Source organism: Heptranchias perlo, chromosome 11 (genome assembly GCF_035084215.1).
Source record: "Heptranchias perlo isolate sHepPer1 chromosome 11, sHepPer1.hap1, whole genome shotgun sequence".
Lineage (NCBI taxonomy): Eukaryota > Metazoa > Chordata > Chondrichthyes > Hexanchiformes > Hexanchidae > Heptranchias > Heptranchias perlo.
The window spans coordinates 68,496,112-68,523,667 of NC_090335.1; the positions used below are offsets into that span (position 1 = coordinate 68,496,112).

Genomic DNA, 27,556 nt, shown 5'->3' on the forward strand with positions numbered 1-27,556 from the left:
CTACACGATACTGGATCAGATGGGAGGCCAGTCTCGTCCCCCACCTCCCACCCCAGTTGCACGGGACACTGATGGATCAGACTGAGCAGGAGTAACCTTCTGGCTGTGTAATTCGCAAGTGGAAGAAGCAGGAGCAAGTTACAAGCGCCCTGACACAAATGGTTCGTTTTCACCAACTGTCACTTTCCCACTTGTGTCTTTTTTTGTACAACATCTTTTAAGTTGAAATTTATAATTTTCAAACAGCGTTTACAATAATTTCTTGCTCGACTATTATGCCAGTTTCTGTCAAGATTTCCGCGTTCAGATGTGGCAAAAGTTTTCACAGAGATCCTTGTTGTGATTGACCCAATTTCATTAAAAAGCCAAATCCTTCTCGATCTGGTTACGTTGCTCCTTGCTTTTTACTCCCCCTCCAGTTTTAGAACCACCTGAAAACCTGGGGGATCTGTCATTTATATATGGTTCACAAATGTGTAACAAGCGAGTCCCAGGACTGAGCTTTGGGATACTCTATTCATAACCTATTCCCAGCTGGAATAGTCTCCAATAATGGATACCTTCTCGTCTCCTGTTTCTGAGGCAATTGCCCAGTGCTCCACTTTTAAGAAAGTCTCTCAGAAATGTGTCAAACCACTTCACATACAATGGATTGCTTTGGAGTGCAAAGCAACTCTTGTCATGTAAGCAAATGCAACAGCCATTCTATACACAAAAGTCCCTCAGAAGTGAATAAACTTGATTACCTCAGCCTCTACGTTGCATTAGCACTGCAACTCATGCAGATTATTCTGAATACGTTTGCTGCAACTTTCCGGAAGCAACACGGTTCGGGCTCCACACGTGCTTTGAAAAATAAACTGACTTGCACACCACCCACCTCCCCCCACCCCGACTTGCACACCCCCTCCCCTCTGTATTTTCAGCCACAAGTGTTCGATTACTTACAGACAAACAATCTCTCATCTGTGCCATCTCCTGCCATCGTCTGGATCTGAGAACACAAAAATTCGAAGACACAAGTTACCCAGAGTTAAACTTTTGTCTGTACGAGACCTGTACAAATCTTGCCACGTCCCCAGAACCCCTGCAAAGCATGGTCCTACAGACAACTCCCACCCCAGCTAATACTGGCACACTCATGGGGACCTCCTGTAAATATCAGAAAACATTACTATCACTGCTGAGAACATGGTTATTAGCAACAGAAATAACAAAAGAGAAATTGTGTTAGTAAGAAAGAGTTTGCATTTGTATAGCGCCTTTCACGACTTCAGGACATCCCAAAGTGCTTCAAATGAAGTACTTTTGAAGTGTAATCACTGTTGTAATGTGGAAAATGTGGCAGCCAGTTTGCACACAGCAAGGTCCCACAAACAGGAATGTGATAATGACCAGATAATCTGTTATAGTGATATTGGTCAAAGGATGGATATTGGCCAGGACACCGGGGAGAAATTCCCTGCTCTTCTTGGGATCTTTTACGTCAACTCTAGAGGGCAGACAGGACCTCAGTTTATTGTCTTTATCAGAAAGACGGCACCTCTGACAGTGCAGCACTCCCTCTACTGCGCTCGAGAGGTCAGCCTGGATTTTTGTGTTCAAGTCTCTGGAGTGGGACTTGAACCCACAACCTTCTGACTCAGAGGCGAGAGTGTTACTAACTGAGCCACAGCTGACACGTTGCTACTCAAACATTAGGAGAACAAAAAACACTTTGTAAGTGTAAAATAGAGTAGAGGACTTGAAAAACCAAACAAAAAAAAAACAACTGCTGGCAATCTGAAAATGCTGGAAATAAGCAGAAGGCCAGGACCTGTAAAGAGAAAAGGTGATAATGTTTCCGGTGAGATCTTTCATCAGCACCGTCGAAGCAATTTTCCATTTCTGTGCCGGATTTCCACCATTCAAAGCTTTTTTTTAAATCTTCACTGCGTAGGCAGCTGTATCACGAATAATTAGACACGGATTACTGGCTTCGTCCTCACAGCCCCCAAATAGGCAACGGGTGTTGAAGACCCCAAACATCGTCCCGCCCACTGCCCCCCCAATGGCTCAGTGGGTTTGGGCCCCGATTAGATAAGCCACGCGGAGAGGATCAGCAAGTTCCCCAGGTCGGACTCCGTGCTGAACTACCTCACAGCCCGGTCCTCGATCGTGCATGAGCTGCAAGATAGAACTGGGCTCGGCTGCGACGGTGCCCTTTACTAAATAGATTAAATACAACTCTAGGCTCACGCACGGAGAATTGCCACTTGGGCAACGAACGTCCACGGATCGCGAATGAGTCACGGGTCTTCAGGAGGGGGAAGGGAGAAAAATCGGCAAAAACAAAACCCCCACAAACGGTCTTTGACGAGTGCTCAGAACGACCTGGTCAAACTCTCTAGCCTAGTACACCTTGTCTCCCTTTTAATTCACGTGTTCCATCGCCGCAGGTAGCCAGTGGGCGGTAGACTGGATGGGGACATTGAATGGGAGCAAATAGTACGGCTGGATTCCTAACATGATTACTCCCAGATTATTCAATGTCAGCTACTTGGAGAAAACTTGAGGGGGAGGTGGTGGTGGGGGCGAAGAGAGAAACACATCACATTGCAGGCCAGTGAGTTAGAACATTATCATTTCAACGACCGGGGCCTGGGTTCATATTTAGGGATGGACTGATAGATGATTCCCGTATTTCAGATATAATGGGGGGAATTTTAACTCCCGACGGGTGGATTCGTGGCGGGGACGGAGGGGGGGGGGGGGGGGGAGTGGGGGGGTAAGTTAACATGTCAAAAAATTGAAACCCAAAACCAACCCGCCTCCAACGCATCCACTTCCGGTTTATCCAGGGTGGGTGGGTGAGTAACCTGCTCTCGAGAGGCCTCCGACTTTTACATTTAGCAGCTGCGGACCGGGTTTCCCAGGGCTCGGGGAACCCAGCAGCTGAAGGGAGGTGAGAACGGCCGGATCCAGCAGGTGATTGATTCTCCAGCTTGTGAGCCAGGAGGAGCAGGAGTGCATTCCCCACCCCTGGCCCCCACCCCAAGCAAACCTGCCATTAACCCCCTCCCTCCCCACAATCTCCCCCACCGCAATCTCTCCTTCCCTCCACTCCTGCGGCCTTCCAGCACAGTCTGGCTGCCTGGATTTTTTTTTAAATACTGAATTGTGGCACTTGGGTAGTACATCACAGCACACAGTATTTAAACGTGCAGGACTTATTGTGTTTTGTCAAGACAACTGCACTAATTACAGGCGTGAGATAGCAGTGGTGAGTTACACTACCTGTCCTGGTAAGCACAATGCCAACAACCCACTAATACTTAGCTGCGGCTTAGCGTGTAGCACTTTTGCCTCCGAGTCAGAAAGTTGTGGGTTCAAGCCCCACTCCAGAGACCTCAGCACATCATCGCGGCTGGCACTTCAGTGCTGCACTGACGGAGAGACATTAAACCGAGGTCCCGTCTGCCCTCTCAAGTAGATGTAAAAGATCCCATGGCGCTATTCGAAGAATTGGGGACTTCTCCCGGTGTCCTGGCCGACATTTATCTCACAAAACAGATGATCTGGTCATTATCACGTTGCTGTTTGTGGGAACTTGCTTTGTGCAAATTGGCCGTCACGTTTCCCTCCGTTACAACAGCGACTACACTTCAAAAGTATTTAATTGGCGGTAAAGCACTTTGGAACGGTCTGAGGTTGTGAAAGGCGCTATATAAATGCAAATTCATTCTTTATTTAAAAATGATCAACAACTTCCCCAAATGGTCCAACAAACCACATGGGAACGTTTAAAAGTTCACTTTGCATACGTTCCAGTTACACTACAGCTGGTGCAGAAACCTCCTCCAGGTGGTCCCACACCACCCCGCCAAATTCAACTTGGCCGACTTCACCTCCGAGTTATACTTCCGTGCGCACGGTTTGTGTCGATGTGAAGACCAAGTCATTTACGCAACGACACAAATTTAGCTCGGCCGTTAAAGGTGTATTTATATTTCAGAACGAAGCCTGTCAAAAAAGCTTGCACTTTTAAACCATGCATGAATGAGTCGCAAACGAGCGAGAGATGACAGACCTGCCTGATTCCAATGCTGCAGCAAGCTTCTTGGAGGATAAACAACACTGGCACACAAAACAGTGTGATATTGATGTACACAAACAGCCCTGAATCTATCAGCACCAACGTCACTGACCTTGCACAGCCATTCTCCCACTACATTCGAAAGGCTTAAACAAAAAAAGCATATAAATAGGTTTTAGGGAATTCCACCAGGGACGGATTTGATAAATCATTTGTAGCAGAAAACTGAGGCCTAGCTAAAAGGCTGGAAGAAATCTGCCCAGGGTTGCTCTAGCTAACAAGACCCATTTGAGCCTCATTCCTTTCAGATGCGTCCGACTTCAACTGTGGAAAAATAAACACATTTCCATAGTTTTGAATGGGTTTACTGTTATGTCTCATTTTTTAAAAAAATCATGACAGATCCAACAATGTCACCTCCAACATTTCTACATTGTCCAGAGCTTTAGTCTAATCTCAACCACAGCTCCTCTCACACATCAGGTCATGTCTACATCTCCCACATTATGCACAGGAGCTTCAAACATTTTTTTTTCTCTCTCTCCTAAAAATGTAAGGAATCTTACAACAAATTTATTTTAAAATCACAAGCTTTCGGAGATTATCCCCTTCTCCTAAAAATATCCGTGACCAATTCAGGTGTTGTTGCAAGATTGCAAACATTTAACGCACCAGCTGGGCAAAAAAAAAACCCAGTAAAATGTTTTTTTTTGGGGGGGGGGGGATTTTTGATGCAATAAATTTTTAAAATCCCATTAGGTTTGGTAAATTTTTTTAAAAAATTCTTGATTGATAATTTTCTTTCAATGTACAGCCTTGGAGTGACCCAGCAGTGCCTTTATATAAATGTAAACAATTTTACAACACCAAGTTATAGTCCAGCAATTTTATTTTAAATTCACAAGCTTTCGGAGATTTTCTCCTTCCTCAGGCAAATGTTTAAATGTGGAGCTGAGAGATTAATAAGCACAGCCTATTATTAATGCTGCTTCTCCTGGTCTCACACACACACACACACAGAGAGAGAGAGAGAGGAACCGGCTGTTTAAGGAATCGGAGTTTCTATATAATGTGGAGTAGATTTTTTTTCCCCCTTTGGGTTGCACGGTCCGGTTTATTTTAGCGGGGCCCGATCCATGTGCCCGCTGTCTATTTTAAGCCGGGTTTTAAGAGCGATCCGTTTTGCAACATTGTAACAAAGAACAGGCGGAATGGCGGCCGGAATGGAAACATTGTATCGATCCGAATGCAACGTTCCAAAATGTTACCAGAAAAAATTGCAACCTCTTTTCTTGCAGTTCACCCCCTCGCTTCCGTGCGACGCCCACTCCCCGAAACCCTCCGCTTTACCCGCTTCCTTATATCGGACACTGCACCAACGTACCTCCCTCCGGGGCCAGGCCGCGCCGGGTTTTGCCCCCCGCTTTTTTTTTCTCGCTCGCTTTTCTTGCAGGTTGGAGTCTCGCGAATCCTGACTCCGGGTTCCAATCCGCTCCCGACAGAACAGCCCCATTGCGCAGGAGCGGAAGCCTTTCTGCTCTCTCTGTCTCCCCCCCCCCCCTTTACTGACCCACCTGCCTGCTGGGAGTTGTAGTCTTTGCTGCCTCCCCTCCCCTCCCCTCCCCGGTTGGAAAGCGCGGCTCCACCAGGGAGGACTACAGCTCCCGTCGTGCCGCGCTCCCCCCCCCCCCTCCTCCTCCTCCCCCCATTCCCTTCATTGCTCTATGACTGTGCGAAGTGGCCCGCGCTTTATTAAGTTTAAAGGTGGTGATCGCGGCCTCCGACCCTTATTCTTGCCGTGTGGCATTTGTGAATTTTAGGCTGCGGAGCCGCAGCGCCCGAATTTCTGGCGCCCCGACTCGAATCCGCTCTCCAGAAACCACTTTCTCCGGCTGCCTGGAGAAAGACACAAAGCGGGTGCTGGGAAATGTAGTCCTGTCCCACTTTAATCCATCCAGTGGGGTGAAGAAGCTGTAGGTCCCCCCCCATCACAGTATCCCAACTAGCCTTTGAATGATTATTAGGCAGTGGTGTTCGGAGTTTTCTGTCGGGGATTCCCTACCTTAACTTAGGAAAGACACCGTCACCTAAAAATAGCACCATCATTACAAAAAAAAGTGTTTCTCTGTACTAATAAATATGCTGATAAATCAGCAGAAATTGCTTCCCAGGCTCCTATTTGAAAATCTATGCTCAAAACCCTACAGGTTAGTCTGTTCCAAGCGTTGATCATGTGAAGAATTTCTTCAGATATCAGTCTTAAATTTGCTTCTCACCAGTTTTCATTTACTGTCCCTACTTTCAGCCCAAGCTATGGATTTACCCTCTCCACGCCATTTAATATCAGGTCCCGTATCAGTTGCTTTCTTTCAAGACTAAAGAGCCCCAGTTTCTTTGGTTTTCCTTCATAGTTCAGTCCCCTGATACTGAAGATCACTCTAATGGTTCTTTTCTGCTTATATAATACAAAATAAAAACAGAGAAGCTCAGCGAGTCAGGCAGCATCTGTGGAGAAAGAACCAGAGTTAACGTTTCAAATCGAAGACCTTCCATCAGAACATTTCCAGCGTTTTCTGCTTTTATTTCAGATTTCCAGCATGCGCAGTATTTTGCTTTCGATTTTGTTCTTTTCTGCTTGACTGTTGCCCTTGTGTCTTGATGACCAATGCCGGATACAGTACTCAAGATACAATCTGATCTGACTGGAACATGGTATAGGTTCAGTATAACATCTTCTGACTTGTACTCAACCGATTTAGCATTCTAATTTTTTTTCTAATCCACAATGATTTGGCAGGTTAAGTGCCACATCTACCAACAACCCCCAAGGTTTCTCTCAACCTCACCTTTAACTGTTTTTACATCAACGCATACAGTAAATATAATGCATTTTCTTCTAATGTTTAGTACCTTACATTTGGCGGGATTAAATTTCATCTGCCACTGTTCTGCTCATCTATCTCCTTTCCTGAATTGTAAACAATTTTACAACACCAAGTTATAGTCCAACAATTTTATTTGAAATTCACAAGTTTTCGGAGGCTTCCTCCTTCCTCAGGTGAATGTGGAAATTAAATCCATTTCATTTCCACATTCACCTGAGGAAGGAGGAAGCCTCCGAAAGCTTGTGAATTTCAAATAAAATTGTTGGACTATAACTTGGTGTTGTAAAATTGTTTACAATTGTCAACCCCAGTCCATCACCGGCATCTCCACATCATCCTTTCCTGAAGGCAGTGACATACAAGTTGACTGCGGCCAGATCTGGCTTGACCCACCTTAAGTAGTAGAGTCACCCCTCACTGTTACCATTTCCTATTATTTCAGGGCAAGGAAAACTTTAACTAATTTTTTGCAATGACTAACTGCTTCCTGTAGCTTCCCTCCTCACCTCTGATATTAAACGTGAGGACCGACTGTTTTTCAAAATCAAGGCCATCTACCCAACAGCCATGATGGTTCATAGTTCCGAACCATCTGCCTTTCGTGTGCACACCAGCTTTTCCGGCCCCCATTCACAATTCGGAGGGCTGTGAAGTCTGAAGTTGTCCAACATATTTAAACGAATACCCAAAACACCTAAGTGGGTGACGAGCCAGACGTCAGCTGCAGGCGAGAACACAGTGGGGACTGCTGTAGGGGCCAGTTTACCGCATGTCCCTGCTCTTACTTTAGCTTACAAACACAAGCGGGGCTGGATCTTCACCTAGAGCATCAGCACTGTGCCGAAGCTCAGCTCATTCGGACTCCACTGTGACGATCCCAAACAGATTAGGAAAGGCTTAGTTCCCAGTGACTCGTTCTGGGGCTCAAATACTTGCATCACAGTGCAGTTCAATTGATCAGTGTACCTACTACTGGACTCAATATCCATTCCTACATCACTGGTGCACGGTGGCTGCAATATGTACAATCTACAGGATGCACTGCAGCAACTCACCAAGGTTACTTCAACATCACTTCCCTCACTTGTGCCTTCTAATCCAATTCTTGCCTCTTGCGCACCTCCAATTTTCATCGCTCCACCATTGGCAGCTGTGCCTTCAGCTGCCTAGGCCCTAAGCTCCAGAATTCCCTCTCCAAACCTCTCTGCCTCTCTCCTCCTTTAAGGTGCTCCTTAAAACCTATCTCTTTGACCAAGCTTTTGGTTACCTGTCCTAATATCTCCCTATGTGATTCAGTGTCAAATTTTGATTGATAACGCTCCTATGAAGCGCCTTGGGACTTTTTACTTTGTTAAAGGTGCTACGTAAATGCAAGTTGTTGCTGCTGTTGAGAAGGACAAGAGCAGGGAATCATTGGGAATCATCATCAGCTCTAAGTTCCCCTCCAAGTCACACACCATCCTAACCTGGACATAAATCGCCATTCCTCCATCTTAGCTGGGTCAATATCCTGGAATTCCCTGCCTTGCACCATTGTAGGAACATCATCACCACAAGGACCGCAGTGGTTCAAGGCCCTCCACCACCACTCGGTAAATTAGGGATGGGCAGTAAATGCAGTCTTGCCAGTGTCGCCCATGTCCCAAGAGCAAAAATTAAGGGCCTGCGTCATCTTGCAGGGCAACCTGCTGCTTTTAAATGTGTATGTGGTTAATGTCATTTTTCAAATCAAGTCCTGGTGAAAGTTCCTCCGGAAAAGTTTGTACCAGCTTTCTTCCTTGCAGATGGGATCATGAGGGTAGCATTACAGCATAGGCCATTACTGGCAGTCACCATTGATTGTCTTTAGAACTCACCAACATTGTGGAAAAAGTACTTTTAATTTTACTGGTTGGTGAAGTTCCTAAAGTTCTTTTTACAGAGGGCCAAACACTGGGGCCCAGAAATCAGTCGATTTGGGGATTGCTTAAATTAAATAAAGAAAGGCTTGCATTTATACAGCAACTTTCACGACCTCAGGACGTCCCAAAGCACTTTACAACCAATGAAGTACTTTTGAACAGTAGTCACTGTTGTAATGTAGGAAATAAGGAGAAACTGTTTCCAATGGTGGGTGGGTCAGTCACGAAAGGACACAGATTTAAGATAACTGGCAAGAGAACCAGAGGGGAGATGAGGAGAATTTTTTTTAATGCAGCGAGTTGTGATCTGAAAGGGCGGTGGAAGCAGATTCAATTGTAACTTTCAAAAGGAAATTGGATAAATACTTGAAGGGGGAAAATTTGCAGGGCTATAGGGAAAAAACAGGGGAATGGGAATAAGTGGACAACTCTTTCAAAAAGCTGGTACAGGCAAGATGGGCCGAATGGCCTCCTTAGGAAAGGAAACCTGTTGGCCGAGACGTAACTCCAGTCCCACACCAACATGGTTGACTCTTAACTGCCCTCTGAAGTGACTGAGCAAGCCACTCAAGTTGTATCAAAACTGTTATATATCACAGGGACTGCAGTCCAAGGCACACCATCACCTTCTCAGGTTAACTAGGGATGAGAAATAAACACCAGCTTTGCCAGTTATGCCCATATCCCAAGAAGGAATATTAAAAAACACCACCTAGAAGTCCTTGATGTTTGGTGGATAGATTGTTAAAACTGTTGGTTCAATGTTCACAGGCAGACAAGAAAGCAAATGAAACATAGGAATGTATAGCTAAGGGTGTGAATACTGAATCTATGGAGGTGCTGTTGAAGTTTTAATTGGCCTTGGTGAGGCCACATCTGGAGCACTGTGTTTAGTTTTGGTTTCCTTAATAAAAGAATGATATACAATTATTGGAGGGAGTCGAGAACTAAGAAATTGATTCCTGAACTTGAGGGCTGAATTATAAAAGATTCTCTACTCTGGGACTTTACTCTCTGGAGAAACGGATGAAGGAATATTTTATAGGAACAAACTTGCATTTATATAGTGCCTTTCACAACCGCAGAACATTTACAGCCAACAAAGTACTTCTGAAGGGCAGTCACTGTTGTAATGTAGGAAACGCGGCAGCCAATTTGCACACAGCAAGCTCCCACAAACAGCAATGTGATAATGACCAGATAATCTAATAGTGTCGTGGGATCTTTTACGTCCAGCCGAGGGGGCAGACAGGGCTTCAGTTTAATGTCTCATCAGACAGGAGGCACCTCCGAGATAGGGTCGGCAACTCTGGAGGTTTGATCCCATGATGTTCTGACCACGTGATGCTTGACCATACAACTTCAAAAATGTCATTGCATTTACCTTAGTATATATCTTTTATAAATAACACTCATTCTCCTCATAAACAACAGTAATACAATAACTCACAAAGTCTATATGTAACTGGTAGCAATAAGTAAAATGCCCCAATATCCTACCTGTAACTAGTAGTAATCCTAAAGCCCACTGATATTCACCCCAAAACCATAAGCCAGAAACCCCCCTGCACTGCACAAGGTGCGGTCAGGCTCTTCAGTTGATGCCAATTTTAGTAGGCCCCATCTCTCTCCCTCTCTCTTTGGTTTGGACTCCGGTTTCGTGGGAAGAGAGCTGACCTGTACTGGGAACCCGTCAGAGCTGACCTGTACTGGGAACCCGTCAGAGCTGACCTGTACTGGGAACCAGTCAGAGCTGACCTGTACTGGGAACCCGTCAGAGCTGACCTGTACTGGGAACCCGTCAGAGCTGACCTGTACTGGGAACCCGTCAGAGCTGACCTGTACTGGACCTCACGTCGAAACCGGCCAATACAGAACGACATGAATCAAACTGAAAAATTGCGCAAAGGGCAGCAGGCTCAGTGTTTAGGGGGCATTTCTCACAGGGCACATCGTCCTAAACTCAGCTCAGTGCCAACATTTCCAAACCACTCACTGGGCTCTGTTTTCATAGAATTCCAGAAATTACAGTACAGGAGGAGGCCATTCAGCCCCCTGTTCTGGTGCTTTCTCCTGTAACCCCATTCCCCAAGACCCTTTTATATTCTTTTTCAAATATTTATCCCCTTTCCCTTTAAAGGAAGTTTTAGTCTTTACCTCTATAGTCACAGGTGGTGAAGGATCCCACGGTCTAATTGCCCCCAGTACCAGAACCTTCCTCCTCCCTTTCCCTTGGCTCGTCCAGTGAGAATCCTTGGTTTCTGTTCTAGTTTCCCATTCGCCCACCAGTAGAAACAATCTTTCACTATTTACCCACTGTAAAGTCCCCAGGTTTCACTCAACCCTTTACTGGCTCCTCTTCTCACTGCCGCTCCCACTCACCAAGTCATTGCTGCTGCAGGAAATGCTGATCCCCGCACCATCCCATTCTCCCCTACTGCTTGAGCCCCAATCCCCCGGCCCAGCATCCCTTTCTCTCCCCCAACCTCCCATCCAGTCTTCATCTCTCTCTCGTCCTCATTCTCTATCTTTCCCCTAAGCTGCCAGTCTCCATCCACCCCCCCCCCCCGACCCCGAGTCCCCATCTCCCTCTGACCCAGATTCCCCAGCTCTCACTCTCCGAGTCCCCATTCCCCAATCTCTATACCAATAGAGGGGAGAGGTGACCTATTTCAAAGCCTCTCGAGCTGGTCCTTAGAAATACAATAGAAAATGTTAATGATTAGGAGCATTTGAAATCCAAACTATAGTATGAGAAACTGAATAGTCCATAATAAGAATTAGACAAGGCACTTGATGAATGCAAAACTCTCCTCGCTCTGGAGCTTCAGTTACTTCAATTGCACCTGATATTAAATCCTCAGTTGAGACGAGCCAATTCCTTAGTCTCCCTCTCACCCTCCACCACTCTGGATTTCCGAGTTGCCCCCCCCACCCCCGATTCCAGCCTCTGCCGCAGCTCCCTCCCGACTGTTCCCCACACACCAGTCGGTCACTGCTTTCTGCGGCAGTGGTTGCAAGATGTCAACGAGCCGGAGGCTTCTCTGATCAGCAGCCGGTGATGTCAGAGTTGGGGCAGGGAAAAACAGGGGCATAACTGTGGCGAGAAATTTAAAGAGCTGATGCCCCGGGGCTGCTAGAGGCATCGCTATGGGGTGGGGGTATCCCCGAAAGCAGGAGGGTTGGGAACCCTACTCCGACAGCGTGGCACTCCCTCAGTACTGCACTGTAGTGTCAGCCTAAATTGTGCGCTCAAGTCTCTGGAGTTGGACTTGGACCCACAACCTTGAGTCAAGAGGCGACAGGGTGTTACCCACTGAAACAAAGTTGACACTGATGGAGATTTTTAAAGATTTTCAAAGAGGTATGAGAATTTGGTTCCAGGAAAGTTCTGTTGGGCACAGGATTCTAGGGTTAGGGGGTGGAGTTTAAAATTTAAAAAAAGGAAATTTAGGCAATATATTTTTTAAAAGGGTGATAACATTGTGGAACAGATTACCAGCAGGGTAACTGAACAGAAAGGCATGGCAGGTTACTTTTAAAAAAAACTGAATGAATTCCCATTAGGAAAGGGCACACAGGGCCATTCATTCCAGAATCACAGTAAGGAAATTGATGGGTGGTTTGAATAGACTAAATAGACCAGTGTTGTTCAATACGTTAGCCACTAGTCACATGTAGCTAATCGGGTATCCAGAGGTAGCCAATTGAATTTTTGATCAGTATATAAAAAGTAATGGACACCTTCGTTGGGCATGTGATCTCAATACTCATTTGCAGTGTATGTTCATTTAACAAACATTTACCTGCACTGTGCGTAACATGTTTTCTACTAGAATTAGTGCATGTGTCTAAAACGGTGTTGCCGTTACCACACCTGTGGCTAGTCAGCAATTTCTACTGGACAACACTGAGATAGAGCTATGGTCACCTTCTGCCCTAGTGACTACGATGATGAAACGACAGATCCTGCTGCCCTGCGTGCGGCACAAGAACAAAAGAGCAAACAAAAAGTCACGACTCTTAATATTTATTGCATTAGTTACAAGAATTAAGACACTGTAGTTTTACATACGAAGGCAACAGGGTAACTTCAGTGTTTCTCCTTTTAAGCGAGACTTTTAACATGCAGCATTTCCTTTAATAATCATCATCAATAACTTAGTGTGCAATCCACTTTCAGTTCTGTTCTCTGGCTCAGTTCCATAAACATCATACATTTTTTTTGTTTACTAATTTTGGGTAGGGAGAGAGCACCAAAGGTTCCAGTTATGGTTTACGAGAAACCTACAATCATTGTGCCCGTGCTAAATAAAAAAATATTTACAAGTTTATACGGAAACAGTACATTTTAATGGAGATATAGGATTCTTATAGGCGGTATTTCTGTAGTAATAGGGGGGGTACACGTCCCTTTTTTCGATCTTTGGTCACGAGTTTAATTTCCCAGTGGACACTGGGCTGGACGTGCAATTATTCGCATTCGAGGAGTTGTCCGTTCCGATCAGAGAGAGAGGGAGGCGACAGTGTAATTTGGTTAATACCCTTTTCCCCCTCATCTCCTCCCCAAAAATAAAAGGGCAATATTTTTCAGGGAAAATAAAGTTAGGTTTGAAAGAATGGGGACTATGGAAATGTATACAGTACTTTGATAACACACCCCCTAAACCTTCAGCGGAAGGTGCTAGTACTGAACACAAAAGTCCTGAATTGACAGAAACCACACACACAAATGATCGGTAGGTCACACGTTGGGAATAATTTTAGACTCCAATGCTACTTACATCATTACCTGTAATGTCATTTCATTTTTTTAAAAAAATTCACTGAGCTATAAAGAATACCTGGAAGCCCCTAGCGGAAGAACAGCATCATGTAAACCCAGTACAGTTTCCACCCCCCCCAAAAAAACTCAATAATGGAATAGAAATTGGGGGGGGGGGGGGGGGAAAGGGGAGGGGAGGTATGGGGAGCAAGGAAATAAACAGTTTTAAAAAAAAAAGTAACAAAATCCACAGGGAGAGTCAAAAATCATGCCACCTTTCAGCTACAACAAGCAATTGGACTGCATGGGAACACATGAGGGGGAAGAGGTATTTATTGGTCATCTTACCCCAATTGGTGCTTGACATGGCCAGTATGGTAAAATGGAGAATCCAGGGAGATGATCTGCCCCAGAAAGTCATATACAGCTACCCCACTGCTAGAAGGGAATTCCAGAAAAGTACAATGATTTTTGCTCTCATCTACACAAATTATGTAGTATTGCTGTTATGGATATTGTCACTAAATTTTGGTTTGTAAAAACAGTAAGCATTCAGTCAGCATGGCTAGCTGTCAAAACGACAATGGCAGGTGTAGTGTGATGGGTCTAAAATACAGCTACAACCTAAGCAGCGCTAAATTCCAATACATCCTGAAGCTGAGGAAAGGCAGGCCCACCCTAGTCATTCAACGGCCCCTATATACTGTTAGGCAATTGGCAGTAGCAAAATTAAAGTCACAGCATAAAATGCAAGACGTCAATTGGTCGCAGTTGGTAGTGAATTAAAAAAAAGTCACCCGGAGGTAGGAAGGTACAAATTCCGAGGTTGGTCCTATTGCTGTATTGTTGTGCACACACACACAAAGTCCAAGGAAAGCTTCAGTTTGAAGCCTGGACTTACATCGGGGATGATCCAAGAAGGTCAAGCATTCATCCTTCCAAGCCGATCAATCACTTACAATAAAATGGCGACTTCAGAACTGGATATCTGCAGCCCACTGCCCTTTTGAGTTGCCCCATCCAGAACTAGAAGGAAGTGCACCCTAAAAGGCTTCAGAAATAGCACAGCACCAGCAAGGACAACGTTGGGCAGAATAGGAACTTGGGGCATTATGGAAAATGGTGCATTCAGGCAACAACTTCTCCAGTTAGTTTTAAAAAAAAATTCAAGTGCAGTGTCGGAAGATTCCTCTGGTTCCACTAAACATGCAGCACGTAAAGTGGCACAGTGCAGCAGCATGCTCATATGGCCTATAGGAAGCTCAGATATTTTTTTAAAATATAGTGTTAAAGGTGATGTTACATTCCCTAAAATACCACCCAACAAAAAAAGGGTGATATTTTATACACACACACAAATCTATTGAACGCCGATTTTTTGTCCTATTTCAAATACCTTCAACACAGTGAACACTTACATACGGTCATTACAATTCTATTTTTGTAGTGATGGTTTTTCTTGCTTCACAAATTCATATTCCCAAACTATAAGCCATCTAAAAAAAAAGAGCAGGCTTGTAAATCTTTAGTCAGAAACTTCAGCAATTCATGGGAGGTTTTGGCAGTGCGGTAGAGGAAAAATTGATGTATTCGCGCTCAATCCTTGAGCCCCTGTAGAGTAGGAGGACATGGCTACTTTTGGCACATACCACACCTAATTGTTTTGATATCTTTGTTTAAACATTTACAAATTAAACAAAGTCTCTGAAGTTCAGGCTTAAAAGCCGATTCAACAACAACATTTTTCAATTGAATTCCATGATTTTTGTTTTAGAAGGGATGCAGTCATTCCTCGCACTACACGTTTGATTTTTTCCCCCTTCTCATCCCCGTTTCGGAGAATTTCTCTCATTTGCCACAGTGTTTAGTAAGGGATCAAAGCAGAGTGATGGTTCCTGTATAACACACACCTCCTCCCACACCTCCTCCAACATGGCTATTTGGCAGATTCTACAAAATGAACCATTGCTCCTCAGGGATCTCATTTACCCACCATTCTCAACGTAAAAAGTCATCAAATGGTTTTTAAAAAATCAGTGTTCTAACCACGAGTTGTTCAAAGAATGACTCATCAGGGCTGTTTTCTGAAGGAAATAATGAAATGGAGAGAATGCAAAGTTTTATCCTTGTATTTGGCTCAGTGAGGCCTGTGAGTAGGCCTTTTGGTCAGTTATAGCACTCTTGGAAAAAAGTGGGGAGATGAGAATTGGGGGAGGGCAGAGAAACAGAAGGAAGAGCTGAGGAAAAAACCCCACAAAAATAGCAGATGGAATTGAGAAAATGACAAATTACTTGGGGTTTAAACCCCATTTCATATATATATATAAAAAAAACTGTGCCAATAGTTTTAAATTGTGGCATAAGCTAATTGAACATAAATCTACATTGTAGAACTGCCTCTAACCTGGCAACATTAGCTCAGAGAGCTATGAATACCTCAGCTGGGTGACTGGACGGGAAGGTTACATCTTAAGCAGGTGGAGGTTCACCTGTGGTAGGAACTGGGCACATGGTAAAACGTAGTGTTGAAGGTGCCCCCACACTTCCGAAAGCTTGCACTATACCCGATGCTCATTACAGAGAGAGAAAATCCAAAAGCTTGCAGAACTCAAAAAAAAGTTGCAATTTTCCTCAATGAGCGAAAAGTAAAATTTTAAAAAAATAGGCTTCCTTCTAAACTGGAATAATTATGATGGAGCAAGCCTCAGTAATTGCAAGTCAAATAAAATCCGAGGCTTTTGAGTTTGCACATTCCCTAGTCAGTGCAACAGAGTGGGACGGGGAAGACGGCAGGAAAAAAAGAGGGAAGCTCAAGTGTTCAGGAATTTTAGTCCACTGTGGAGCCATTAAATTTAGCTTTGCTTTTGGATTTCGGGAAAAGCCTTTTAATGTGCTTCCTGGCCGACTTCCTCTCCTTCTCCAGGGGCGTTGGCTGCTCCAGATAAACCAGGTCATTGTGCGACTGGCTCATCCCAGGCTCCTTCTGATGATGTCTCCGACGGAAAAAGAATTTTGCGCCACTCCGCATAAAGCCACCTAATAATAAAAAAAAAACCAACCAATTTCAAATTTGCACAGCAAATGAGGTCCTGCACAAAAAGTACTCGCGACAAGAAAAAAAAATATATACATTAGTGGTCTCTCTTAACGGAAAGAGAAACAAGCTTGTGTTGGGAGGGTTTGTGCATACATTAAATTACAGTTTCCCCTAATGGTTCAGTAGGTAAACCCTTTGTGCTGTGTGGCAGTGGATCAGACATTAGCAGTTTTGATCTCTTCTGTCCCGAGTTAGTCGATTGCAGCTGGGGTAGTGCTTCGATTGGTCTCTCTGCTCCTCAGCCAAGAAGAAAAATAAAACCCAAGTTCCTGCTCACTATCCAGTAGCCCCGGCTGGAAGAATGCACGTGCATGAATCCGGTCAGGACAAGATCAGGCTCTGTAATACCCCTTCCCTCTCCCCCCCCAATACCCTTTCAACACTGAACGCGCACACATGATAGCCACTTAGCTAAAGGTACTGGAGGGCTGTTGGGGCCTATAGAATCACGCCCCAACAAAAGCTACTGCTTTTATAAAGGACGAAAAAGGCGAAGGTTTGGCAAGGGAATGAAGGCGGCTGCAAATTACCTTTCTAAAAAAAAGGGACAGTTCAAACCCAATAGTTAGTGGGTTTCTTCCCTTTTCCCGACTAAGGCGATGGACAGACAGCTTGCTCCCAGGCCTCTCAATCCCAAATTCCACTTTAAAAATCCGGGAGGTGGGAGTGAAGTCCTCCCTCAAGTTTCTTTCTCTCGCCCCATCCTCCCCCCCCCTCAAATGGTACAACACTTCAGCCTTTAACAGGTGCTCACTATTAACTGAACCTAAATTCTCATAGCATTAGGCCAAAGGTGGGGGAAAACTCGAGGCTGGGCAGAAAAGAAAGAGGAACACACACACATCTGCCAGTGATAGATAAAGCATTTAAGAGGACTCGCAACTCGGAGAGAGGAGACTCCAGTGCATGAAGGTGGCTTTTCACTTCTCGCCAAAGAGATTTAAACCACGCATTCCAGAACTCAAAAAGGAACATTTACCTTTGGATTTTTTCACAGTTCCTGCTTCTGAGCCACCTATGGAAATATTGGACCTTCGTTCAAAATCCAGGTCTTCCTGAGAGCCATCGTTCCACTGGTTGGATTGCTGATCAGTGTTAATTGCGGGAGCCATGGACAGAGCTCCCGCGGCAGTACAAGGATCAGTCTCTGGTAAACTACCAGTTAGTGTTTTTTCTGAAGAGAGCCCAGCGATGCATTCGGAGGAGAGGTGGGGTTGAGGTTCCTGCCTCAGGGAGGCATCCATCGCAGCTGCGTAATCGGCCGATAGGGTCATTTCATCATCTGCAGTCAAGGGAGCCTAGAGGGGCAAGATGGGGAATAATCTCTTCAGATCATGAATTGCCTGCAACCAATTCAAACATTAAAAAAGTACACTTGAACTGAATACTCAATGTCAATGTCAACCAACCAACCCTGCAAGCAATGCTCAAAATCCTTTCCCTTCCACCATAAAATGAAATCCCGTGAATAGGAAATAGAGGGTTAAGAACATAAGAATTAGGAGCAGGAGTAGGCCATGCGGCCCCTCGAGCCTGCTCCGCCATTTAATCAGACCATGGCTGATCTTCGACCTCAACTCCACTTTCCTGCCCTTGATTGCCCGAGAGTCCAAAAATCTATTGATCTCAGCCTTGAACATACTCAACGGCTCAGCATCCACAGCCCTCTGGGGTAGAGAATTCCAAAGATTCACAGCCCTCTGAAGAAATTCCTCCTCATCTCAGTTTTGTATGGCCGACCCCTTATCCTGCAACTACGCCCCCTAGTTCTAGACACACCAGCCAGGGGAAACAACCACTCAGCATCTACCCTGTCACCACCCCCCCCCCCCCCCCCCCTCAGATTCTTGTATGTTTCAATGAGATCACCTCTCATTCTTGTAAACTCCTAAGAGTATAGGCCCATTCTACTCAATCTCTCTTCATAGGACAACCCTCTCATCCCAGGAATTAATCTAGTAAACATCTGTTGCACCGCCTCTAAGGCGAGTATACCCTTCCTTAGATAAGGAGACCAAAACTGTACACAGTACTCCTGCTGAGGTCTTGCCAAAGCCCTGTAACAATTGTAGCAAGACTTCCTTACTCTTGTACTCCAACCCCCTGCAATAAAGGCCGACATGCCATTTGCCTTTCTAATTGCATGCTAGCTGTGTATGAGGACACCCAAATCCTTCTGAACAACATTTTATTTATTCATTCATGGGATGTGGGCGTCACTGGCAAGGCCAGCATTTATTGCCCATCCCTAATTGCCCTTGAGAAAGTGGTGGTGAGCCGCCTTCTTGAACCGCTGCAGTCCCTGTGGTGAAGGTTCTCCCTACAAAAAGGGAGTTACTTTTTGTAGCGAGATTGTACAATTGAGTGACTTGCTAAGCCATGTCAGAGGGCAGTTAAGAATCAACCACGTTGCTGTGGGTTTGGAGTCACATATAGGCCAGACTGAGTAAAGACTGCAGGTTTCATTCCCTAAAGAACATTAGTGAAACAGATGGGTTTTTACAGTAATCCGGTAGTTTCATGGTCACCATTACTGATACTATCTTTTTATTCCAGATTTTATTTAATTAACTGAATTTAAATTCCCCAGCTGCCATGGTGGGATTTGAACTCACGTCTCTGGATTACTAGTCCAGCAACATAACCACTATTTTTTTTTAATTCGTTCACGGGATGTGGGCGTCGCTGGCGAGGCCAGCATTTATTGCCCATTCCCGAATGCCCTTGAGAAGGTGGTGGTGAGCCGCCTTCTTGAACCGCTGCAGTCCGTGTGGTGACGGTTCTCCCACAGTGCTGTTAGGAAGGGAGTTCCAGGATTTTGACCCAGCGACAATGAAGGAACGGCGATATATTTCCAAGTCGGGATGGTGTGTGACTTGGAGGGGAACGTGCAGGTGGTGTTGTTCCCATGCGCCTGCTGCTCTTGTCCTTCTAGGTGGTAGAGGTCGCGGGTTTGGGAGGTGCTGTCGAAGAAGCCTTGGCGAGTTGCTGCAGTGCATCCGGTGGATGGTGCACACAGCAGCCACAGTGCGCCGGTGGTGAAGGGAGTGAATGTTCAGGGTGGTGGATGGGCTGCTTTATCTTGGATGGTGTCGAGCTTCTTGTGTTGTTGGAGCTGCACTCATCCAGGCAAGTGGAGAGTATTCCATCACACTCCTGACTTGTGCCTTGTAGATGGTGGAAAGGCTTTGGGGAGTCAGGAGGTGAGTCACTCATCACAGAATACCCAGCCTCTGACCTGCTCTCGTAGCCACAGTATTTATATGGCTGGTCCAGTTCAGTTTCTGGTCAATGGTGACCCCCAGGATGTTGATGGTGGGGGATTTGGCGATGGTAATGCCGTTGAATGTCAAGGGGAGGTGGTTAGACTCTCTTGTTGGAGATGGTCATTGCCTGGCACTTATCTGGCGCGAATGTTACTTGCCACTTATGAGCCCAAGCCTGGATGTTGTCCAGGTCTTGCTGCATGCAGGCTCGGACTGCTTCATTATCTGAGGGGTTGCGAATGGAACTGAACACTCTGCAGTCATCAGCGAACATCCCCATTTCTGACCTTATGATGGAGGGAAGGTCATTGATGAAGCAGCTGAAGATGGTTGGGCCTGGGACACTGCCCTGAGGAACTCCTGCAGCAATGCCCTGGGGCTGAGATGATTGGCCTCCAACAACCACTACCATCTTCCTTTGTGCTAGGTATGACTCCAGCCACTGGAGAGTTTTCCACCTGATTCCCATTGACTTCAATTTTACTAGGGCTCCTTGGTGCCACACTCGGTCAAATGCTGCCTTGATGTCAAGGGCAGTCACTCTCACCTCACCTCTGGAATGCAGCTCTTTTGTCTATGTTTGGACCAAGGCTGTAATGAGGTCTGGAGCCGAGTGGTCCTGGCGGAACCCAAACTGAGCATCGGTGAGCAGGTTATTGGTGAGTAAGTGCCGCTTGATAGCACTGTCGACGACACCTTCCATCACTTTGCTGATGATTGAGAGTAGACTGATGGGGCGGTAATTGGCCGGATTGGATTTGTCCTGCTTTTTGTGGACAGGACATACCTGGGCAATTTTCCACATTGTCGGGTGGATGCCAGTGTTGTAGTTGTACTGGAACAGCTTGGCGAGAGGCGCAGCTAGTTCTGGAGCACAAGTCTTCAGCACTACAGCTGGGATGTTGTTGGGGCCCATAGCCTTTGCTGTATCCAGTGCACTCAGTCGTTTCTTGATATCACGTGGAGTGAATCGAATTGGCCGAAGACTGGCTTCCGTGATGGTGGGGATATCGGGAGGAGGCTGAGATGGATTATCCACTCGGCACTTCTGGCTGAAGATGGTTGCAAACGCTTCAGCCTTGTCTTTTGCACTCACGTGCTGGACTCCGCCATCATTGAGAATGGGGATGTTTGCAGAGCCTCCTCCTCCCGTTAGTTGTTTAATTGTCCACCACCATTCACGACTGGATGTGGCAGGACTGCAGAGCTTTGATCTGATCCGTTGGTTGTGGAATCGCTTAGCTGTCTATAGCATGTTGCTTCCGCTGTTTAGCATGCATGTAGTCCTGAGTTGTAGCTTCACCAGGTTGGCACCTCATTTTTCGGTATGCCTGGTGCTGCTCCTGGCATGCTCTTCTACACTCCTCATTGAACCAGGGTTGATCCCCTGGCTTGTTGGTAATGGTAGAGTGAGGAATATGCCGGGCCATGAGGTTACAGATTGTGCTGGAATACAATTCTGCTGCTGCTGATGGCCCACAGCGCCTTATGGATGCCCAGTTTTGAGCTGCTAGATCTGTTCTGAATCTATCCCATTTAGCACGGTGGTAGTGCCACACAACACGTTGGATGGTGTCCTCAGTGCGAAGACGGGACTTCATCTCCACGAGGACTGTGCGGTGGTCACTCCTACCAATACTGTCATGGACAGATGCATTTGCGACAGTTAGATTGGTGAGGACGAGGTCAAGTAAGTTTTTCCCTCGTGTTGGTTCGCTCACCACCTGCCGCAGGCCCAGTCTAGCAGCTATGTCCTTCAGGACTCGGCCAGCTCGGTCAGTAGTGGTGCTACCGAGCCACTCTTGGTGATGGACTTTGAAGTCCCCCACCCAGAGTACATTTTGTGCCCTTGCTACCCTCAGTGCTACCATAGTTTCTCACCATTTAAAAAAATATTCTGTTTTTCAATTCTTCCTACCAAAGTGAATAACCTCACATTTCCCCACATTCTATTCCATCTGCCACCTTCTTGTCCACTCACTTAACCTGTCTATCCCTTTGCAGACTATGTCCTCCTCACAGCTTATTTTTCCACCTAGCTTTGTATCAGCAAATTTAGATACATTACACTCAGTCCCCTCATCTAAGTCACTGATACAGATTGTAAATAGCTGAGGCCCAAACACTGATCCTTGTGGCACCCCACTAGTTACAGCCTGCCAACCTGAAAACTGACCCGTTTATCCCTATTTTCTGTCCATTAATCAATCCTCTATCCATGCCAATATATTACCCCCAGCCCCATGAGCCCTTTTCTTGCATAACAACTTATGTGACACCTTATCAAATGCCTTTTGAAAATCCAAATATACTACATCCACTGGTTCACCTTTATCGACCCTGCTTGTTACATCCTCAAAAAACTAAAATTTGTCAAACACAATTTGCCTTTCATAAAACCATGTTAATGAAGAGAAAGCATCCCCCCAATGCAGTTTGACAAAAATCCAATATACAATTTTAGAAGCAGTGGCCTGAGTTGCTGAAACACAAATTGAATTGTTGATTAGTGAACAAGATCCAGCACCTACCTTTGTAACACCTGAAATTACAATTGTACTTTTCTTGATGGGCGATTTCAACTTCAGCTTTGCAGACTCGGTCAGTTGTCGGATTGCTGCTTCAGCCACTGGGTCTGTGCCATTCAACTGTAGGAGTTCTACAAGAATTTAAAGACTGAACTCAATGCACATATCACTTCTGAACACTGGTTATCACAGTAAGAGCAGCTGACAAAAGGAAAACTACAACTGGTGTATAACAGAACCCAAGATATACAACGGGATCATTCCTTTCTTGAACGCGATGCTCACTCCTAACTCACGCCAAGTCCCGTTTACCCATCGTCCCTGTACTCGCTGACCTACATTGGCTCCTGGTCAAGCAACACCTCGATTTTAAAATTCTTATCCTTGTGTTCAAATCCCTCCATGGTCTCACCCCTCCCTATCTCTCTAATCTCCTTCAGCCCGACAACCCTCCGAGATCTCTGCGCTCCTCCAATTCTGGCCTCTTGCGCTTCCCTGATTTTAAAATCGCCCCACCATTGACAGCCGTGCCTTCAGCTGCCTCGTCACCATGCTCTGAAATTCCCTCCTTAAAAAGGAGGAGAGAGAGGCGGTGAGGTTTAAGACGTTCCTTAAAACCTACCTCCTTGTTCAAGCTTTTGGTCACCTATCCTAATATCTCTATGCGGCTCGGTGTCAAATTTTGTTTGAAAATGCTTCTGTGAAACGCCTTGGGACATTTTACTACGCTAAACACGTTAAAGTTGTTGTTCCTCAGGACCCACTGACAATCTTTGTGTAGGGGCAGCAGCAACCAGTGTCCCTCTATTTCCTGCTGAATTAGAAATCTTACTTTGAATATTAGAGCAAAGACTCCCTTAGCTACAATAAGACTGGTGCTAATGTATGGTGTAGTTATGTTCAGTTTTAATACTCAGTAGTCCAATCAGCCTATATCCAAGTACTTTGCTGTAGAACTCTAAATAAAAAAACTTCTTGCAAACTTTTGGAATCTAGCAGGCACATTGTAGCAGCAATGCTTGTGAACAAACACTGGGGATGGCAATGGGGAAATCCAGAGTTAGACAAGGTGCAGTGGAGATTTACTAGAATGGTACCAGGGACGAGGGACTTCAGTTACATGGAGAGACTGGAGATGCTGGGGTTCTCCTGCTAAGGATGGGAAGGTTAAGGGGAGATTTAAGAGGTGTTCAAAATCATGAAGGGTTTTGATAGTTTCCCCTTATTTACTCAGTTTTCAGTGGCAGTAACCAGAGGACACAATTAAAAAGGTAATTGGCAAAAGAGCCAGGGGTGAGATGAGGAGAAATGTTTTTAAGCAGCGAGTTATGATGATCTGGAATGCACTGCCTGAAAGGGCGGTGGAAGCAGATTCAATAATAACTTTCAAAAGGGAATTGGATAAATACTTGAAGGTGAGAAAATTGCAGGCTATGGGACTAATTGGATAGCTCTTTCAAAGAGCCGGCACAGGCACGATGGGCCGAGTGGCTGCCCTCTGCGCAGTATCTTCTCAAATCTGTCCCAACAGCTGAGTTTGCCGACAGGCTGGGATCGTCTGCCCATCCTTGGCTGGAGTGCTGTGGCCGCTGGGGACAATTCAGGAGACAAAGATGAGGCATTAATGCAGCTCCCACCTTTTTAAATAATGGAGTCATCGTTATTAATTTATAACCTACTTTGAATCACAATGCTCATTTTGGATCTCGAATCCTTCGGAGCTTTGCATCATCGCACCTAAAAGGCAATTTAACGGAACAGGGAACAAAAAAACGAAACACTTGCTGATTCTTTGATCACCATGGTCACCCAAACTAAAAATCGGAGGATACTGGACAGTCAAGCCTGGGCAGGTCAATCAACTGCCAAGCATGGGCTTTGCACTTCCTGTCAGAATAAAAGCACAGCAGCTGCCAATACATGCAGCAATAATGAGCTTACAAGTACAAAGAAAATGGATATGAGCAAGTGAGACAAAGATTAAAACATAACAGAGGAGTGAATGCATGATTTTTTTTTTAAAAAAGTTGAATTCTCATGAACCCCGTGTACATTTTGAATGCCTGGTGCCTGCAGGGGAGTGGGTAGTTACATTACGTTTTCTTCCCATATCCAGCTGTGGTTGTAATTTAATCCCAATGTTTCCATCAATGGTGCTCTGTACTGGACTACATTTAGGCTAGAAGGAGAAATCCTACAGGGAAATGTCCTTCTTTCCACCCCCCCCCACCCATGTAAAGCAAGAAAATGAAGTTCAATTATTAGAAACAAGAAATGTTAGGAACAGGACAAGGTCGTTGGGTCCAACAACAGGCCAACATTCATTGATCAACGCCATCTACCCACCCGGTCACTATTTATTCTCTCCAGAAAATACATTGAATGGTCCAGATTCATTCACACCAGCAGCTTCAATAGCCTATCCTTTGTGAAACAGTTCTGCCAACTCCCCTGCTTGCTCTACTTGTGTCCCCTGGTATTCGAACAATTTTCCTGAATAATAAACCCGCAATTACTGTGGACACATGGCCAAACCAACACTTCCTAGTCACGTCAGATGCTTTGCTGTAGCACTGAAAGCAAAGACTCAGGGTAAACAATCTTGGCTATTGCAGTGTCAAATGTAAAGCCATTTTATTTTTCCCTAGCACAGGGTCTACAAGTATGTTAAACCAGTCATTTAAGAGCAATATATATTAGAAGCACGAGAAAAGTCAAAGGCAAGAAGACACCTTTCATCCCTTTAGTAACTCAATTCATCTTAGCAACTATTTCTACTTTGAATGCCCTTAATGACTGCTTCACCTAACAAGTCATTCACCCAACAAATTTGACCAAGGAATTTTTTTTTGTTGCAACATATCAATTTTAAAAACTTACTTTTCACTAAGTTGATGTCATCCGATCCTGCTAGGCCGACTTTCATGGAAGTAACATGGAGTTTATTTTGTCTACATATCATTTAATACAATTGAAACCCCCACCACTTTCCCTGGCTCTGTACTTGCTCAAAAACTTCAACTCTTAACATCTTCCAGTTCTGACAAAAGATCTTCGACCTGAAATGTTAACTATTTCTTTCTCCAAAGATGCTGCCTGACCTGCATTTTCTGTTTTTATTATATTAAATAAAAAGTTATGTACAGGTAGCAAAACCCAGGGATGGAGGGAATCTAAATGGAGGAGGATATATTAAATAAATATTTTGCATCAGTTTTTACAAGCGAAGGTGTAAGAAAGAATGCAGGTATACTAGAAAAAGATACGGAGGTAACAATAGTTAGAGATAACTGTTGAAAAGGAATTGGTTCTACAAATAAAAATGATCAGAACCCGAGGCGGATAAGTCGCTGGGACCTGATGGCGTACACCCAAGGCTGATTAAAAAACGAAGAGACAGTGGCTCCGGCCACAATTTTTCAATCCATTTAAAGATGCAAATTCTGCCACAGCATTGGAAAGTAGCCAACATAACATCTTTGTTCAAGGAGGAAGAGACGGACAGGCCATATGACTATAGACTTTGCCGTTGTTACTTTTAGATTTGACTATTCCAATGCTCTCCCGGCCGGCCTTCCACCATCCATCTTTCTTCCACTCTCCATAAACTTGAGCTCAACCAAAACTCTGCTGTCCGAATCCTAACTCGCACCAAATCCCATTCTCCCATCACCCCTGTGCTCATTGACCTACATCGGCTCCCGGTCCGGGAACGCCTCGATTTAAAAAAAAATCTCATTCTTGTTTTCAAATCCATCCAAGGCCTCGCCCCTCCCTAACTCTAACCTCCACCAACCCTACAACCCTCCGAGATCTCAACACAAAAAAACCCTCCGAGATCTCTGCGCTCCTCCAATTGCACATTTCCGATTTTAAATCGCTCCACCGCTGGCAGCCGTGCCTTCAGCTGCCTCGGCCCTAAGTTCTGGAATTCCCTCCCTAAAACTTTCCGCCTCTCTACCTCTCTCTCCTTTAAGATGCTCCTTAAAACCTACCTCTTTGACCAAGCTTTTGGTCACCTGTCCTAATATCTCCTTCTGTGACTTGGTGTCAAATTTTGTTTGATAACGCTCCTGTGAAGCGCCTTGGGACATTTTACTACATTTAAAAAAACACTATATAAATGCATGTTGCTGTTGGTCTAATGCTTAGAATCCATAATTTGAGGTAAAATTAGCAAGCATTTAGAAAAGCTGAAGTTAATCAACAGCAGCCAGCACTGATTCATTAAAAGGCAAATTGTACATATGTGCTCTTTTGTGCAACCAATTATAGAAAGTATATTCAAGCCATTGAGCGCAAAGAGTAGATTCACCAGGATGGGAAACTAGTTATGAGACACTTTAGAAACTGCAATGATTTCCAATGGTGCAGAGAAAGTCGAGGAAATTATTTTAAAATTGTGAATGGTTGGTTTTGATAGAGCAAATAGGGAAAGCCCAGTTACCAGAGATCATCAACCTAAGACTGTCACCGTGAGGAGGGGGGTTAGGAGACATTTCACTGCCGTAGATCATTTGAGCAGGGAATGATTTGCAACAGAGAGTGGCTGAGGTGGAGACGATTGCATCTTTTGAGGGAAAGATAGATAAATGTGAAACAGAGCAAGATAGGGGGCTGTGGGGAAGACAGTGGGACTATTTTTTGATTGCTGTAGCAAAGAGCCAGCAGCGACATGATGAGCTTCATCACCACTTTGCACCTATATAATTCTACTTCACGTACCTGGATGAGGTTTTCCTCCTGCACCTTCCCTTAATATTCTTCTCTATAATCTGTAGATCTTGCATTTCTCTCATCTTTGCCCATGCCTCATCTCCTTTACACTCGAGGCCATTCATGTTACTCTTCTCTGCATCCTTTTGAAGAGTGATGACCACAACAGTACACTGTACTCCAAGTGTGGTCTAGCCAGTACAGCATGAAGCTCCAGCATAACTGCTGCAGGGTTGTGCTCCATTTTTCTGGCTACAGATCCCAACATTCTGTTTGCTTTTTCAATGGTTTTTCACATGGAGCTCTAAAATAGTAAAAGGGCT

At 45.1% G+C, this 27,556-nt stretch overlaps 2 protein-coding genes across 9 annotated transcripts in view; both read right to left on the reverse strand.

Moving 5' to 3' along the window:
• The window catches only part of prdm15 (PR domain containing 15), a 43,259-nt gene extending 36,675 nt beyond the window's left edge, over positions 1–6,584 (reverse strand). For 4 of the 7 annotated variants that reach the window (XM_067993329.1, XM_067993328.1, XM_067993327.1 and 1 more), the window contains exons 1-2: positions 5,460–5,585; positions 949–994 (exon numbers count right to left, since the gene is read on the reverse strand). In XM_067993329.1, the coding sequence (XP_067849430.1) occupies positions 949–985 (37 nt within the window). In that variant the 5' untranslated portion in view covers positions 986–994; positions 5,460–5,585. Of the gene's footprint in view, positions 1–948; positions 995–4,069; positions 4,092–5,359; positions 5,379–5,459; positions 5,586–6,351 lie in introns of those variants that run through there. The other 3 variants (XM_067993332.1, XM_067993333.1, XM_067993330.1) reach the window with 3 other exon arrangements.
• A 6,291-nt stretch (positions 6,585–12,875) lies between these two features.
• Positions 12,876–27,556, reverse strand: part of LOC137327473 (C2 domain-containing protein 2) — a 48,689-nt gene continuing 34,008 nt past the window's right edge. For both annotated transcript variants that reach the window (XM_067993335.1, XM_067993334.1), the window contains 3 exons: positions 22,521–22,648; positions 17,703–18,021; positions 12,876–16,662 (listed from right to left, as the gene is read on the reverse strand). In XM_067993335.1, the coding sequence (XP_067849436.1) occupies positions 16,454–16,662; positions 17,703–18,021; positions 22,521–22,648 (656 nt within the window). In that variant the 3' untranslated portion in view covers positions 12,876–16,453. The remainder of the gene's footprint in view (positions 16,663–17,702; positions 18,022–22,520; positions 22,649–27,556) is intronic.